Source organism: Triticum aestivum, chromosome 3B (genome assembly GCF_018294505.1).
Source record: "Triticum aestivum cultivar Chinese Spring chromosome 3B, IWGSC CS RefSeq v2.1, whole genome shotgun sequence".
Lineage (NCBI taxonomy): Eukaryota > Viridiplantae > Streptophyta > Magnoliopsida > Poales > Poaceae > Triticum > Triticum aestivum.
In genome coordinates, this window is record NC_057801.1 from 67016289 (window position 1) to 67031799 (window position 15511).

General features: G+C 45.7%; 1 protein-coding gene across 1 annotated transcript; it reads right to left on the minus strand.

Annotated features, from left to right (window-relative positions):
• Positions 1-8972: 8972 nt before the first annotated feature.
• On the minus strand, positions 8973-14976 carry LOC123068617 (putative disease resistance protein RGA3). Its single transcript, XM_044491232.1, has 5 exons — positions 14538-14976; positions 13170-14462; positions 12972-13067; positions 9623-12691; positions 8973-9504 (listed from the first exon to the last, which is right to left on the minus strand). Exon 4 carries the CDS (start codon positions 12591-12593, stop codon positions 9627-9629), a length of 2967 nt encoding a protein of 988 aa, XP_044347167.1. The 5' UTR covers positions 12594-12691; positions 12972-13067; positions 13170-14462; positions 14538-14976; the 3' UTR covers positions 8973-9504; positions 9623-9626.
• Positions 14977-15511: the final 535 nt, after the last annotated feature.

Below are 15511 nucleotides of genomic sequence, written 5' to 3' on the forward strand. Positions count from 1 at the left end.
TTCCTTCCAAACAGGGAGAAGGACGAGCTCACAATGGCCCTTGGGAATCCTGAGCACCCTGGACGGACACGAGGCACGCCAGGCTCCATTCCGTGGAAGGTTGGTTTTCCGGACGCAGGGGGTTACAAAACCCACGAGAGGAGGAAGAAACTGGAGCAGGACCAACTGCAGGCGCTGCACGAAAGGGTAATGGGGCTAGAGGATCGAGAAGAGGAACGAGAAGCAGCAGATCGCAGCAAACGACCTGCCGAAGCTTCCCCCGAAGCTACCCCGCCATCTCAGCGGAGAAGCAGCGTGGCTTCCACCGAGCTGCTTCAGCCGGAGCATGTCTTGACGGCTCCTGCCAGCTATCCCGTGGATGGTATCACGGAGTCTCAAAATTGCCACATGATGGCGCGATGGATGACTTTGAAGGTCAAGGCGGCTGTTGGCCAAGTTTATCCTAGTGGACCCGGCACAACTTATCACTGCCAGCCGATTCCAAAAGGATATGCTAAGGTGATGGTGGATGAAATAACGGAGGGATTTGAGGACCTCGTGCTTGACCACCCTACCGGTGAAGGGGAGACTAGGCTGGGTTCTGCTCTGAAGACTCCATGCCTATGGAAGAAGGAGCTCATCAACCTTCTGAACTGGACGCCTCCGCCTCCTCCTCCTGCTCCGGCGAGTCAGGGCACTCCGCCTCCTCCACCGCCTCCTCCTCCGGCGAGTGACGATCAGGGCACGCGTGGCGGCACTCCGCCTCCTTCTCCGGCGCATGGCGGCACTCCGCCTCCTTCTCCGCCTGCGCCGGCGCTCCCGAGCAGCCAGCAGCATCCTCCTTCTCCGCCTCGCCAGCAAGGGCGGAAGAGACCCGCCGCCGCCCCGGCTGCTCCGGCGCGTCGTACTCCTTCTCCTCCGCCTCGTAAGCAAGCACGAAAGAAGACAGACGCCGCAGCCGCTCCGTCTGCTCCGGCGTCTAGCAGCACAACCAGAGGCGGGAGGCAATACAAATACGGTCCATCATCTCTCAAGCCTCTAGAGAAGTTACCGTACGAGAGGTCCGAGGAGGAAAACGATACGATTGTGCGGACCCACGTGAAGGAGTTCTTTGAAGGGGTGAAAGCAAAGAGACATCCACCTCCGGAGGAGAAGGTAGATCCGGTGAAAGCAAAGCGCACTATCGATGCCCTGAGGAAACCACCAAAGTCTCCGCCGAGAACCAACTATGAGCGCATTACTGAACAGACATATCTCCAAGCCCAGCGGTCGGGAACTACTGTCAGTGCTAAAAGGTCAAAAGAACGAGCAAAGGGGAAAAAATTGCCCAGCTCGGCGAACAAGCACAGCAATCGTGCCCCCCGCTCAATGTGTCTAATGCTCCGGGGACGGTGGCCGGTTATGGCAATCTTGACGATTACCTGCCTGACGATGCACTTCCTGATTTCTTGGAGGTGGACGGATTCAGATACGAGTACGGGAAGCCTCTCGTCAAAGATGAAAAATCTCTGACAACAATGATGCGAAGATTCCATAATTGGTACATGGAAACCTGCAGAGAGTCTGAGGGTAAGAATGCTTTGTATCTGCATATTAAAGAGGAGCACGATCTCGTTGCAAATGATCTGTTGACTGTTCCATTTGAGGAGTTCTTCGAGTTCTTCAATCAAAAGGCCCTCGATAAATTAATGGTCTTTTGCTACTGCCTGTAAGTACTATTTCTGTCATTAAGTCTCTATATATAGCTCGGCTCTTTCATTGCATGTATTTATAATTAATTATCCTCAATATATTATGCAGATTGAAGATCGTCGAGTGCAAAAAACAAGAAATTTATGATATTGGGTTCATTAACACAAATATCATAGATGTATTTCTGGTTGAAAAGAACGTCAAAGAGGCCGAGGACAACTTGCTACAATCATTGATCAAAAATCAAAACAAAGATACCATACTCTTTCCTTACAACGGCCCGTGAGTGTTACTGTCGTGTGCATATTCGGTTTCCCTTATTACTCAAGCGAGCTTATAGTAATGTAATTGATGAGTTATGCATGCGTGCGCAGGTACCACTATATTCTTCTGGAGATTAAGCTTGAGCGTGGACTAGTAACCGTCTTAGACTCGAGACGGAAAGATCCCAAATCCTATGCGGACATCACTGAAATGCTCAGCAAGTAAGTTCAATCGATCATTATCGCACCATATCGGCAACTTTTTGTTCATTTCCTGATATCTCAAGTAATAATAATTATTTTCTTTGTCTTGCAGGGTTTGGAAACAGTTCACCGCAGAAGCTCCGGGACTGCCGAAGGAGCTGACATATAAATACCCGAAAGTAAGTACTACTGGCTAGCTAGTTGCGCGCATCTCCCGTTGATTCTATAGCTATACTTTCATCAATGCCATTTATAATGCTTCATTATCAGTTTGATTGACCTCTATTTCTCGTAAAGTGCTTGTGGCAGGAGGAAGGGAATGATTTCTGTGGATACTACGTGTGCGAGTTCATCCACACCGCGACTTTGAAAAACAAGCGGGGCTACTCTAGAAGACAATATGAAGTGCGTAAGCAATAATATTCACAATTTCATTTTATTACACCATCATTTCTGTTGAGTTTCATTCATATATATGTATTAATTAACCCCCTTCTTCAAATTAGACGTGGCAGATGCGGGATGAACTCCTAGAACCAGATCGCATGAAAGCAATTCAAGAGGAATTGGCGGGATTCTTTCTTGACCACGTCATCAGTAAAGCCGGAGAATACCATGTGGAAATTGATTTCAAATGCTAGGGGTTTGTAATTAAGAGATCTTATACATATTGTACATGTATGTAGCCAGTAGCGTCGGATACATGATACGAAAACTTGTTGTTCGACCAATCTCTCGGAGAAGGAGAGGTCGATCGATCACTTCTCTCGGTATGCATGACGAACTTCTGTACTGAATGGTTCTCTCGATCACTTATGTATATATAGTACGTAGCGTCGACCAAGCACGGACATAAGAGAGGACACTTCTCTCTATTAATTAGCTAGCTAACACAATATATGAAACACCTAAATTAACCCCCCAAAACCCCCAACCTCCCCTCCTTTCAAAAAAAAACCAAAAACCCCAGCCACTGGAATGCTGACGCGTGGATGCCTTTTGGTCCCGATTGGAGCCACCAACCGGGACCAAAGGCCGCCTCACTGGGCTCGGCGCACAGGGCCACGTGGAGGCACATTGGTCCCGGTTCTGGTTTGAACCGAGACTAATGGGTGGAGGTATTAGTAACGGCCCATTAGTCCCGGTTCATGAACCGGGACTAAAGGCCCTTATGAACCGGGAGTATTAGGTGTTTTTCTACTAGTGATACTTACCTAGGAACGGTCTTGAGGGGAGGTAGTTGAGTGGTTGACGAGCCGCTGGATGAAGAATTAGAGGACACCTGATAATTCGAATCAGACGGATTAAGTGGGTATCGGAAGCAACCCGCCAAGGGATAAGGTTTATTAAAAGAGCAAGAGACCTCTGGACGACGTTTCCAGTTTGGAGTATCTGGTAAACCGAAGGAAGTGACTTGCTGGCCACTGTGCCGGGTTGTGCGACGACCTTCATGTTGCTGTGTCTTTAAAGAAAATTGTGGATCCAAATGAGCAAGAGGGTGAGAGTATTTTACTTTCCGAACTGCACGGCGAATTTTTTGAACCGGCACATGATCTGAATCGGAGGAAAGGGGGATTACCTCTACATGGTCCGCACGACTGGCTTCCGCTTCATCCTGGTAATAGTTATTGTCAATAAGGTGTAGGAAAAATAAGCCAAGGGAGTCAAGTTCTACCTCTTGTTCCAATTCCTTGACATCTTCAGGCGGATCAGAGGATTCCGCGGTTTTCTTTTTAGCTGCTCTTTTTGTGACTTTGCTTTTTGCACGAGGAGCCCTTGCCGGTTTGTCTGAAGCTTTCCTCTTCCAGAAGGAGTTGTTGGCCTGTAAAATTAAAACAAAGGGTTATTATAACAGTGTTAAAATGGAGAGGGATCAAAAAGCACAAGGTTAAAGTTTTTTACCGCTGGCGGTTTGTGGGAGGCATAAAAAGGACGCAACCCAGTTTTGCTGTATTCAGCAATCGGTTCATCCAACATCTTCTTGACCGATTCGGTGACTTCATCATTAGTCATTTCTATTTCATGATACCATTGAGGATCTTTGATGTTGTCGATATACTCATGCATTAACCCGGAGCGGCGTCTTAAAGGCAGGATGCCCCATGAAACCCAGCAGCGAACAAGGTCGACGCCGGTTAAACCATTTGCTAGGAAGGCCCGGAGCTTAGCAAGTTGAGGTGCGTAAGCCTTTCGTTCCTTGGTCGTGAGCCGTTGAGGCAGTGGATGGCCATTGCTGAGCTGGTGAGCACGGTAACCCGCCAAAGGGTTTTCTTCAGCTGGAGAAGTGTTCTGACAATAAAACCATGTTTGGTTCCAGTCTTTGGGGTGGCTGTAATGTTTGGCATGAGGGAAATCAACTTCTTTTCTCTTCTGAATCGATACACCACCAAGTTCAGTATTGGGGCCGTCAGAGAATTCAGTTCAGCGGTTTAAATGGAAAAAATCTCGGAAGAGCTCAACAGTTGGTTCTTCTTGAAGGTAAACTTCACAGAACACTTGGAAATTGCATATGTTGGACACAGAGTTTGGTCCAATATCTTGAGGATGGAGTTGGAAGCTAGCAAGAACATCCCGGAAAAACTTTGATCCGGGAGGGCTAAAACCCCGGTCTAGATGCTGCATGAACACAATCACTTCTCCATCTTGAGGTTCAGGAGGGCATTCAGGACCAGGGACTCGCCAATGAAGGACACTTTTCTTGGCTAAAGTGCCAGTCAGAACATACCCATTGAGTTGCGTTTCTGTGATACGGGAAGGAACCCAGTTGCAAGCGGCGAATTGCTTGGTCATTTTGGAAGACAAACTGTAAAAGAAGTGTAAAGTCCGGTTTACGATTCAAGGTTGATGTGCACTAACCGATGTTAAACTGGGGTATTTAATCAGGACATATATGTAAGTTAAACCGGATACTGCTTCTCAAGTCAAGATGGCGGTTTAAGTGAGGGCTAATGGTATCTGGCGGATTATCAGCTACTAAAAGTTAAACCGCCTTTAATGGAAGAAGCAGATTTGAAATCTACTAAGTGTTGTAGAAACAAGTTTCACAAAATGGTGATATAATTTTGGATCTACCGTGGTTCAGTAAAGAAATTTTTTTGAGCCCTACAATGGCGCTAAGCAGAACAGAGAAGGTCTAGATGGGATTTATCCAGGAACATCAAGATGTTGTAGTACGACAGATTAAAGCTATGGATCTACCGCAAAAGGAAACTGTCAGGCCTAGCTAAGATTTAGTAAGATGCCAAGGGAAAAGCGGATAAGCGTTGATGAACGTCGATGAACAAGGAAGAATATGAAGCCCTAATGAAGATCTAGGGTTACAGGAAGAAAGCTTACCAGATTCTCAGGAGCAGCGGAGGAGAGTTGTGGATCTCTGGAACGTTAAGGTTGATGCAGCGGCCTGAGATGAGGCAGAGCTTCGAGGTCGATGGCGGTGGCGATGCTTGAGTTCTTCGGGTCGCGAGGAGGAAGACGATGCGAAGAGGCAAAGGAAAAAAATGGAAGGACCCCAACCTTATTTATAAAGGGAAGGGGATAAGCGGTAGGCGCGAGAATCGAGGGGCCTGAAGCGGCAAAAGGGGGCGCAGCTGTCGCCTCGATCTTCGGGATTAATTAAATGAAGAGAATCTTTATTATATTTTTATACAGAGATGACGTCAGGACGATTCACTGAAGCGCTCAAAAGATGACGTCATGGCGGTTCACCAAAGTTTACAGGGAGAAAACAACATGGCGGTTTACGAGAATCATTAGAAGATATTCAAAGAATTTTCTAAGTATTGAAGATTGACATGAACAGGTTCAAATATATCTGGGGCCTAATGTTGAGGATATAACTACTGAGTGTAAACCGCCCAGGAGGGGCCGATTCACGCTCAACTATACTGAAGCCCATGAAGACAAAGAAGATGGCGCTTTACGGATAAGGCTTAGAGGCCCAGAGCCCAGAGGCGGATTAGGGCCCATAGTGGTAAACCGCCATAATTGTATAACTTGTATTGTAAGTTAGGAAAGGGAGAGACCGAGCCGGACACTTGTATGAGCCGGCCTCGGGACTCTGTAAACCGGCCGGGCGTCAACCTGTGTATATAAAGGGACGACCCGACGGCGGTTCAGGGACAAGAAACAACAACTCGAGACTCAGGCAAAGCGTATTCGCTCCTTGGTCATCGAAACCCAATCAATTCCATCACAACTAGATGTAGGCTTTACCTTCATCGTAAGGGGCCGAACTAGTATAAAACTCTCGTGTCCCTTGTCCGGTTTAACCCCTTCAAGCTAATCTCGTTGCGATGGCTCCATGACTAAGTCCTTCCATTAGGACATCTGACGTGATATTTCCACGACAAGGGGTGAAATGGAAATACATTGGCAAAGCCCAACAGCTACACGCAGGCAGCCCCATGCGCACAGGGGTAAGTGGAGCCCGTGCGCATGGGGTATCCAAAGAGCGGGCGACTTAGCCCGTGCGCACGGGCTTGTACGACGGGCACAGGATCTCGTGTGCACGGGGTCCAAGAGCCCTTGCGCTTGGGGTATCCAGAGGCTTTGCATTTTCGTGGACACCCGTCGGTGCTCGTGGGACCTGACCTTCTTCTTGGCGATTCCTTCTCCGCCTCAAAGCTTCCCTCTTGGATGGTGTAGTCATTCTCTTCAGCATGAACTCCTCCTTTTCATGTGTGAAGCTTTGCTTAAACCTACACATATACACGAGAGGAGTGTCAAGTAGTATACCATCCTCGAAGGGTACACGTAGACACGTGTAAAGAAGAAGATTCACCTTCATATGTTTGAAATGAATGTTGCGTGTGTCTTTTGGCAAAGGGGCTCTTGACATGGTGATGTCTGTAGGATGCTCTGCATCAATAGCTGTCATCATTTCTCATTTCATCTTCATAGCCATCACCTCTATCACCATCGTATCCATTCTCTCCCAAGTTAGCCATACTTGCAATTGGTGCATTGCAATGGGCATCATGTACGACTATTCATCAATCTATATATCATTCATCTTTATGTCATCTTCAATGTCTTCTTTTGTGATCTGATCGTGATGTGTGAATAATTCTCTAAGGCAATGGGTTGAAGCAATGGCTTGCAACCCTATGTATCTGTGCACGGGCTCATTGGATGACTTTGCTTAATCGATGTTATTTGTGTGTGTGCTTCACAACAGAGTTGTCGTTTGTCTTCTTCTCATTCTAAGGCCCCGCAAGTACCCGGGATCCCGTAGATCGATCAAGGAGGAGGTAAGAGGTAAGGTGCATGGAACGCTATTGTGAAAACCTATGATAGAAGAGATTAATACGGTAGTGGAAAGCAATTTCTTGGGGGATATTTGAGGTGTACTCATTAAATGACCAATTCTCTTGTCTGGAGAAACCTTAGTAACCGATATAACCCTACGCGATAGTAAGGGTCAGCGGTTGGACAACTGACCCTCAGACGCATGTCGTCACCGGTCATGACGTACTTTAGACACATCCCCCACTTCATCGTGTTGTAATCACATCGTAATGGGTGGAGAAAAGAAAGGAACTTTCTGCAATCCAAAACATATCTCAAAGGGTCATCATCTAGCCGTATTCAGTTCCTCCACATTACTACAACAACAAACTCATCATCCTACGGGCGCAAGCAATCACCAATGCATCGGTTGAAAAGAAAAGGCACAAATATTTTACCTCTTCGACATTTCATTGACCAGCTGGCGACCACAAACCTCAAAGACGGTTGTAGCGGCCGAACGCGCCGTATAGGGGGGGGGGGGGAGGGGTAGGGTTGGCCAGAGACGGGGTACGAGCAGCCGGACGAGGACGAGGTGCCAAAATTGCCTTCTTCTTTGCCTCCGCCCCGGCGAGCACCTTCATGATCGCCGTCGGCTTCATTGCCCACTGGCCACCGACCGGATCAAGGTGAGTGCGTCCTGTTGTCGCCGGGACCGCCATGGCCTTGCCATCTCCCTTGCTTCTGATCTTGGTTGACGATGTGGCGGCCCGAAGCAAGTTTTTGCTCCCCAACCTCTTCCTTCATGCGGGCGGCGGCGTTGCGCTGCGGTGGTGGCCGGCAGGTTGGCGGAAGGGTCTTCAGGTTACATTCTAGAAGGAATCAGGGGCAACGGTGGCGTGAATGGGCGGCAACGAGAAGTGGTGGTCGTTCGAGTGGGAGGGGAGGCCCGACAATTTTTTTTTACTTGGGAAGCCGCCTTGAGTATAATTGAGAGAGTCGGGCTGCTTTTTGCGGCCGACTCTTATAATATTTACTCTAACGGTTTGAGAGGTCGGCTAGGTTTTTAAGGGATCAGTTAGAGATTCTCTTCATGAACGTTTTTTAATGAGGGTTTCGTTGTTCCAACAGTACAAATAGGTATTTTTTATACAAAGGATTTTTATAGAAATATTTGAAGGACTGGACCTTTTTTGGATTTTTTTAATGTTAGTTGTTTGATTTTTATGATTGTGTCATAGGAAAACTTTGAATCTCTTGAAAATAGTACTTTTGAAATGTAGAGCCAATAAATCCGGAGACTCTTTTTTTCCAAGGTTCATTCCAACAGATCAAACAACCAAAGCAATTTATTTTCTTCTTCTTAGAATTCCTATACGATCTTTTGAATCAAAGAGGTCTAAATAGCTACAAAGCCAAAAATACTGTTATTACTAGTAGTTTAGATCGCCTTAATTTTTCACTCCCAAGATAAGAACCACAACTCCAAACATATTCCAGATGAGTGCCTGCCTAATTTCATGCACATATTGACAAGCATAACAAAGGCGCAGCTCCATGCTTAAGCAGTTAAGCTAAGCAGACATCTGTTTAACTTTCCCTGACACCATATAGTCACGTTCCTCAAAGTGATAGTACAAAAGCCATTTGAAAATCAACTATAGGTACACCATTATCATTATTCAATCAATCCAAAAACTAATGAGCTTCTGATGTCGTTTTTGTAGGCAGCCCAGGTGAAATACTCACCTGAACTCCACAAGAACACACTAAAAGAACAAATGTTCCAGAGAAAAAGCAACAACATTTTACTCCAGAACTCAACAAACAGGGGCCTCCTATCGTCCGCCTACAATCGAAGAGCTCCATAGCACTTCAAGGCTCGAAGATATGATGAAGGATTCTGAGGAATCCCCGAGCAGCAGCTCCCTGCAAAAGGCCATATCTGTAACCAATCTGATGTTTTGAGCGGCCATGTAAAACAGAGAAAAGGCAACAACACTGCACTCCAGCATTCGACAAACAGAGACCTCCCATTGCCTGTCTCCGATCAAAGAGCTCCTTGCACTTCCAGGCTTCACAAGATTTTGAGTATTTACAACTAACCATCATGTCTTTAATACGAACCGATCTTGTAAGCCTGTAAGAAGGAAAATAATAAAAATAATTTCAAGTGAGTGTCCACAGTTTCGGAACCAAAAAATTAGAACAATAAAGTAGTAGAACTAGAGCAAGTTTTTCTTAGCTATTTCACTCACCTTTCTAATTACAGAGAGATTCATCCGGGAAGATATTACGTCCATCTGCTGCAACATGGACTAGGATGCCTTGCTCTTCTTCCGCGAGACAATTCCTGAACTCTTGGACATGTGGGCAGTCAATCATGTACACCCTATTCAGCGAGCACAGGTTCTCTGCCTGATCCAGCATTGGGCAGTCCTGTACAAACAGGTGCTGCAACTTACAGAGGTTAGAAATCCTCCTCAAACATGCGTTGTTCTTCACCTTGAGCCACAGAACGGCAGGAAGATTGACAACTTCTTGAAGCTTGTGAGCACCTTCAATGTGGATTCTCTTCAAATTAACAATCATGGACATGTCTTGAGGCAGAGCTCTCAGTTTGGGGCAATCAAGAAGCAGAACACGCTTAAGGCAAGGCATCAGAGAGAGCTGTTGAGAGTTGTCCTCCATGTCATCACACATATTTCTGTTCAGTGACCATTTTTCCAAATTGCACATGCCAATGATGTGAAGCAGTTCGAGTTTTGGGAAAAAAGCTGCTGCACTTCTCACACCTTTGCCCAGGAGTTCTGTGCCAATAGTTACAACTTCATCTGCACCTTTAATCTGAAGAACTAGCAATTCTGGCATCTGACCTGCTGGTGGAAGCTCTGAACATGATACGCACTCATTGAGGTGCATATGACACAAACCTGGCATATTGAGCTCCGGTTCTGAGAGTAGCCATTCTGGGAACCTTATACCCAGGAACCCTTCCAGAAAAATATATACAAGGCTTGGTGATGGAATAAGCATCTCATAAACTTGCTGAATTCTCACAACCTCATCAGTCTGGTAACGAGTTCTCTCTTGTGTACTGGCCACTGTGCAGCGCAGTCCCAGTTCTCTAAGATTATGGCTGTTCTTCAGTACAAGTTCAGTCCCTGGTACCGCTGACTCTAGCTTCTCGACCCACAGACGTTGGATATTGGGGAGGCGTCTCAATTCATCTAATCTGAATCCAGTACCACTCTCGAAAACTCCTCTTAGGTTGTAGAGCTGCTGAAACTTTGCAATCCCTTTTGGAACATGATCAACTGCAGTCTGTTCTAATTGCAAAAAACTTATGTTGGACAGTCTCATGAGACCAGCTGGCAGGCTATCCAGATGATGGCAACCAAGCAAAGAGAGATATTCAAGGCTGATGAGGCTACCTGTGGACTCTGGAAGTTTGTTAATCTCAGTATAGCTCAGATCTAGCAATCTCAATAGCACCAAGTTCCCCAATGACTCTGGTATGTTTTGGATGCTTGTTCCGCTGAGAACTAAAATACGGATATGCTCGAGCTTTCTGAATATTTCCTTGTGAATCAACTTGAAGTTCTTGTTATTAAAAAGTAGGAGACTCCTCAAACACTTATGCTCTTCTAGAGCGGGTATTTTTTCTACAGCATGGCTGATGCCTATGCGGCGCAGATTCGACATGGCATTATTATTTTCCGCATTCATGAATAGGGAGTGATCCTTTGTCAGATATTGTCCAAGTGACCTCAATAGATCATGCATTGTTGACACAGCCTTGTCTACATACTTTGGTATTGGTTGAATAAGATTCCTCCGAACTAGCTCAAGATAATACTCTTCAGCAATTTCATGTACTGAGAACTCATGCTCTTTCCTCACAAAACCTTCGGCAACCCACCAGTAAGCTACAGCATCACGGTGGATTCCAAAATTAGGAGGCAACAAAGCACACCAGAGAAAGCACTGCTTGAGTTGAGGGGGCAAATTGTTGTAACTTAAATACAGTGGGCCTCCAAGTTCTTTGGGGAGTCCATGAATGGACCATTTGCTATCTCGGATGCTCTTCCATTCGGCAACTGTTTTTTTGGTAGATAGGACACCTGCAACGACCTTTATGGCAAGAGGAAGGCCATCACATTTCTTTACAATTTCATACCCCATATTCTTGAATTCACTTATTTGCTCGGACGACTGAAAGGACTTCTTCATAAGCAGTTCTAAGCCATCATTGTAATTCATTTTGTTTACTCGGTGGGTATATATTGCATGCATTTCTGACAAAACATCCAGGTCTCTTGTGGTGACAAGGACATGGAAATTAAAGGCTCTCATGAAAGGCGATAGAAGAAGATCAATCCAGACATCAGATTTCCACACATCATCCAGGACAAGAAAAACACTCTTTCCTTTGATAGTGTCCACTAAAAGTGGAAGAAGCTCGGTCTTGGTCTCTAGTTGATCACACTTTTCTCCAGCCATTCGTATTGCCTGCTTTATCAACCCGGTCTCTGTGTAGCTCTGCGAAACGCACAACCATATACGAACTTGGAATTTCTCTCTTATCATCTGCTCATTATATATCTTCTGGGCTAACGTTGTCTTACCAATGCCTCCCATTCCTTGAATCCCCAGAACACTTCTACTATTCTCATGGCAGCCACTGACAATCATTTGTACTATGTTACCAACAGATTGTTTGATCTCTCTTCCAACAACCTCTAGTTCATCTATAGGGGATGTCTGATTTCTATCCACGGTTGTTACCTGGAACTGTTGACGAATGGTTCTATCCAAGCTGAACATCTGTGTGTTCGTTTTAATCTCATCAAGCTTTTCATTTATGTCCTTAGTTCTTCTAGCCACCTTATGATCAAATGAAAGCTTTCCAAAACAAGAAACCATAGACTGGTTGCAACATACCGATCTAGGTGGTAGCAGAAGCTTCTGTGAATGAACCATAACAAGATCTATGATGACATCAACATCAAACATAACATCAGTCATGCTCTTCCACCATGCCTCTATCCGTCTATCTTCCATGGCCAGAGCTTCTGTGTCCTCACGAACAGCGCTGAAGTATTCCAGATTTTTCTTCAGCCTCTTGATATCCTTTTTCACGCTTAGTGTCATCACAACCTCATCTTCGATAAGCTGACCCAGCTTTGTCAAAAATTTCGAAGTGAGAGCATCCAAAATTGTGCCCATAGTGGCCAAACCAATGGACTCTGACTTCGATGCAAGTGCGCCTGCCTTGATGTTTTGTGGGCCTTGTGCTGTGCAAATTGTCTACACAATGCTCTTGTCTGCATAAGTGAGTAATAATTTATTTTTATTTCATTACAACAAGCTCAAGAACCTTCGAGACTTAAATTCCTACAAGAAAAACTGTGGGATACTCTTTACTTTTTTTATGAATAAAATACCCTGGTCACATTCCACACAAATCCTGTGTAATCTACAAAGTGAAACTTATGTTTCCAGACCACTAATAAATAAGATATCAAATTTGAAAAAGTCAGGATCTTAGAGCAGCAACACATGAGCTTGCAGTGACAAAGAATGACACGAAACTAAAGGCTGTACCTTTCTACTCTTTGATAATGAAAGGAGTCAAGGACGTGGCGGCAGCACTGTCTAGGATTTAGTGGTTGAAGCCATGATCAGTGAATGCTGAGACATCTGCATCAATAACTGATGAATGGTTACCCAATGCCAGGATCATATAACTATAAGAGGCCATATGTGCAATTCAAGCACGGGGGATAGAAGAAGCAGCCATACCACTGTATAGAAGAGCGGCTTTGACCATACTCCTGTGCTCCAGAAGGAAAATCTCCTGCCTAGGTGAGATTTAGCTTGGCCACACAAACTAGCCTGTTGGATGCTTGCTCACACCTCATGGTTACCTCATTACATGGAAGGTAGAAGACCAGCTGATTGGTTTCTTGTCAAACTTGCCATAGGACCTATCCGTCCCTGTCACAGCCACACAATCAAGCACACCTTTCTTGTCATCAAACACGTCCTTGTTCGCATTTTTCTTCCCACCTTCCTCATTGTAAATTCCCACTAGTGACGAAATAAAAAATGGACAAGTGTTGTTGCAGAATTACAAGGTAAAGGCCCTTTCAGTAATTATCTTTTTCCATACATCCACTTGCTAGTAAAATATATGAACAATGATGCCCCTTTTCTTGATTCTAGTCAGATTCCAGACATGCAAGTTCGAAGCACTTTCTTCTTACGACAACCAGCTACAGGAACCACATGCCATAGACTTTAACTAGGAGCAAATATATTGTAAAAAGTGCAGAGATGATTATTTGGGCATTTCATCAAACAATTTTTATTTTGACTATATTTCATCAAACAATTCATAAGCAAAACTAAAGAGCATGGAACCAAGATATGATACTCAATTTTAAAGGAATAACGCCATACCTTTCGATTTAACGGCAAAATGTGAGAAGGAGTAGAGACAAAGGCGGCGGTCCAGTGGTGGTCTCTTGCTGGGATAAACAACAAAAGGATTCTTCGCAAGCCAGGAGCCCAAAATGTAGCATATGCAATTCAGGCTCGCGAGAAAGAAAAACCGGCTGGCAAGAAAGGAATTGGTCACCATGCCTCGGTGTAGACGAGCAGCGGCGAGCCTGCTCCTGCTGGGAGGTGGTAGAAGAGGAATCTCTTGCTTAGGTGAGATCAAACTAGCTCTTGTTGGATGGTTGCTCACAGAGTCACAAGCTAAGCCACTCCTTCTGCCTACACAGTCAATTCGTCAACCCAGCAGCTGGAAGAAGAGAACCTACCAACCAATCCTCCAAAGTCAAATGCAGAATGGCTACCTAATCAATTTATTGTAATATTTGCATCAGATTCGTTTAACATGAAATTATCCAGAAAAGGACAATCACTGATGCAGTTGAAGTCTTTCAGTCCGTTTATCTTAATCATCCAATAACATTTCAGCCATAATATACTAGTATGGTTGTCCACTTGTCCTCATCTACCTTGCACCGGCAAGACCTCGGTTAGGTGTAGAATCATTACATAGCAAGTGCCAACTTGGCTTGTCTCCTGCGAAGTTGCAAGATTTTGATTAGGATAGCGGATTTTTTAACCCAGAAACAGAGGAGAGGCTAGGAAGCGCACATGCGCATTTCGTCGAACAGCTCGTATGCATCCACTGATTTTCAAACAAACACTCAATGGAACCACCGGGCGGTGGGCAAACCAGCCGGCGAGAACGATCAACATCAAGGAGGGAGGCTGCGATTTGCAAATCCGCGTCCGGCCGCCGCTTAACTCCCACAATCACATGGCAGTTGATCCTTCTCCCTTGAACCGGACGCCGAACGAACGAGCAGAGAAGAGCAGAGCAGCTGGCCCGGAACAATGAGCCAGCTAGTCGAGACTGCGAGCTACTCGTACTCGATCGGATTGATGAGGCACCGGGAGATGGGCGGCGACGAGAGCAGTTTGGGGCGGGTGGCCGGGGACGCCGACGCCGACAATCCACCGCGACGACATGCCGCGCTTGGCGTGTGTCGTCCTGCAACTCTGATTGCAAACACGAGCCATGTTTTACTGTATCGGTCTCCAATGATGTCTGATGGGGTGAACTCATTTTGGACAACAATACACCACATAACAATGTTAGTGCACCTCCAAGGAGACCATCAAAACTCCGGTATATGTCCAACCAGACACTTTGTTCACTTTTATAATCGGACCCGGTTCTGCATCAGTTTGTGAAGTGGTCCGGATGTCCGTTTTTTTGAGCAAAATGAAGACAAACGTGGTATCTATACTAGAGTCCGGACATCCACTTGGCCACTCAAAACACTCTGCATGGTCCTCCTCTCTTCTCTCTCTGCACATGCATGGTCTTTCTCTCCTCTCTTTTTTTTCAACCGGTCACCATACCACAATATCACACCACATGCATGGTCCTCACCAATTTTTTCTCCTCCCAACCGGATATTTTGTGAATAGCATTGGGTGACCCTCTCCGCATCATGTCCAGGAACCACGTCCGAACATAAAAACGGACATTTACAGGAGTTATTTGCGGGTCTGCGTTGGAGACGCCCTTACGAGATTGAGCTATGATGCTTTAGCTCCCT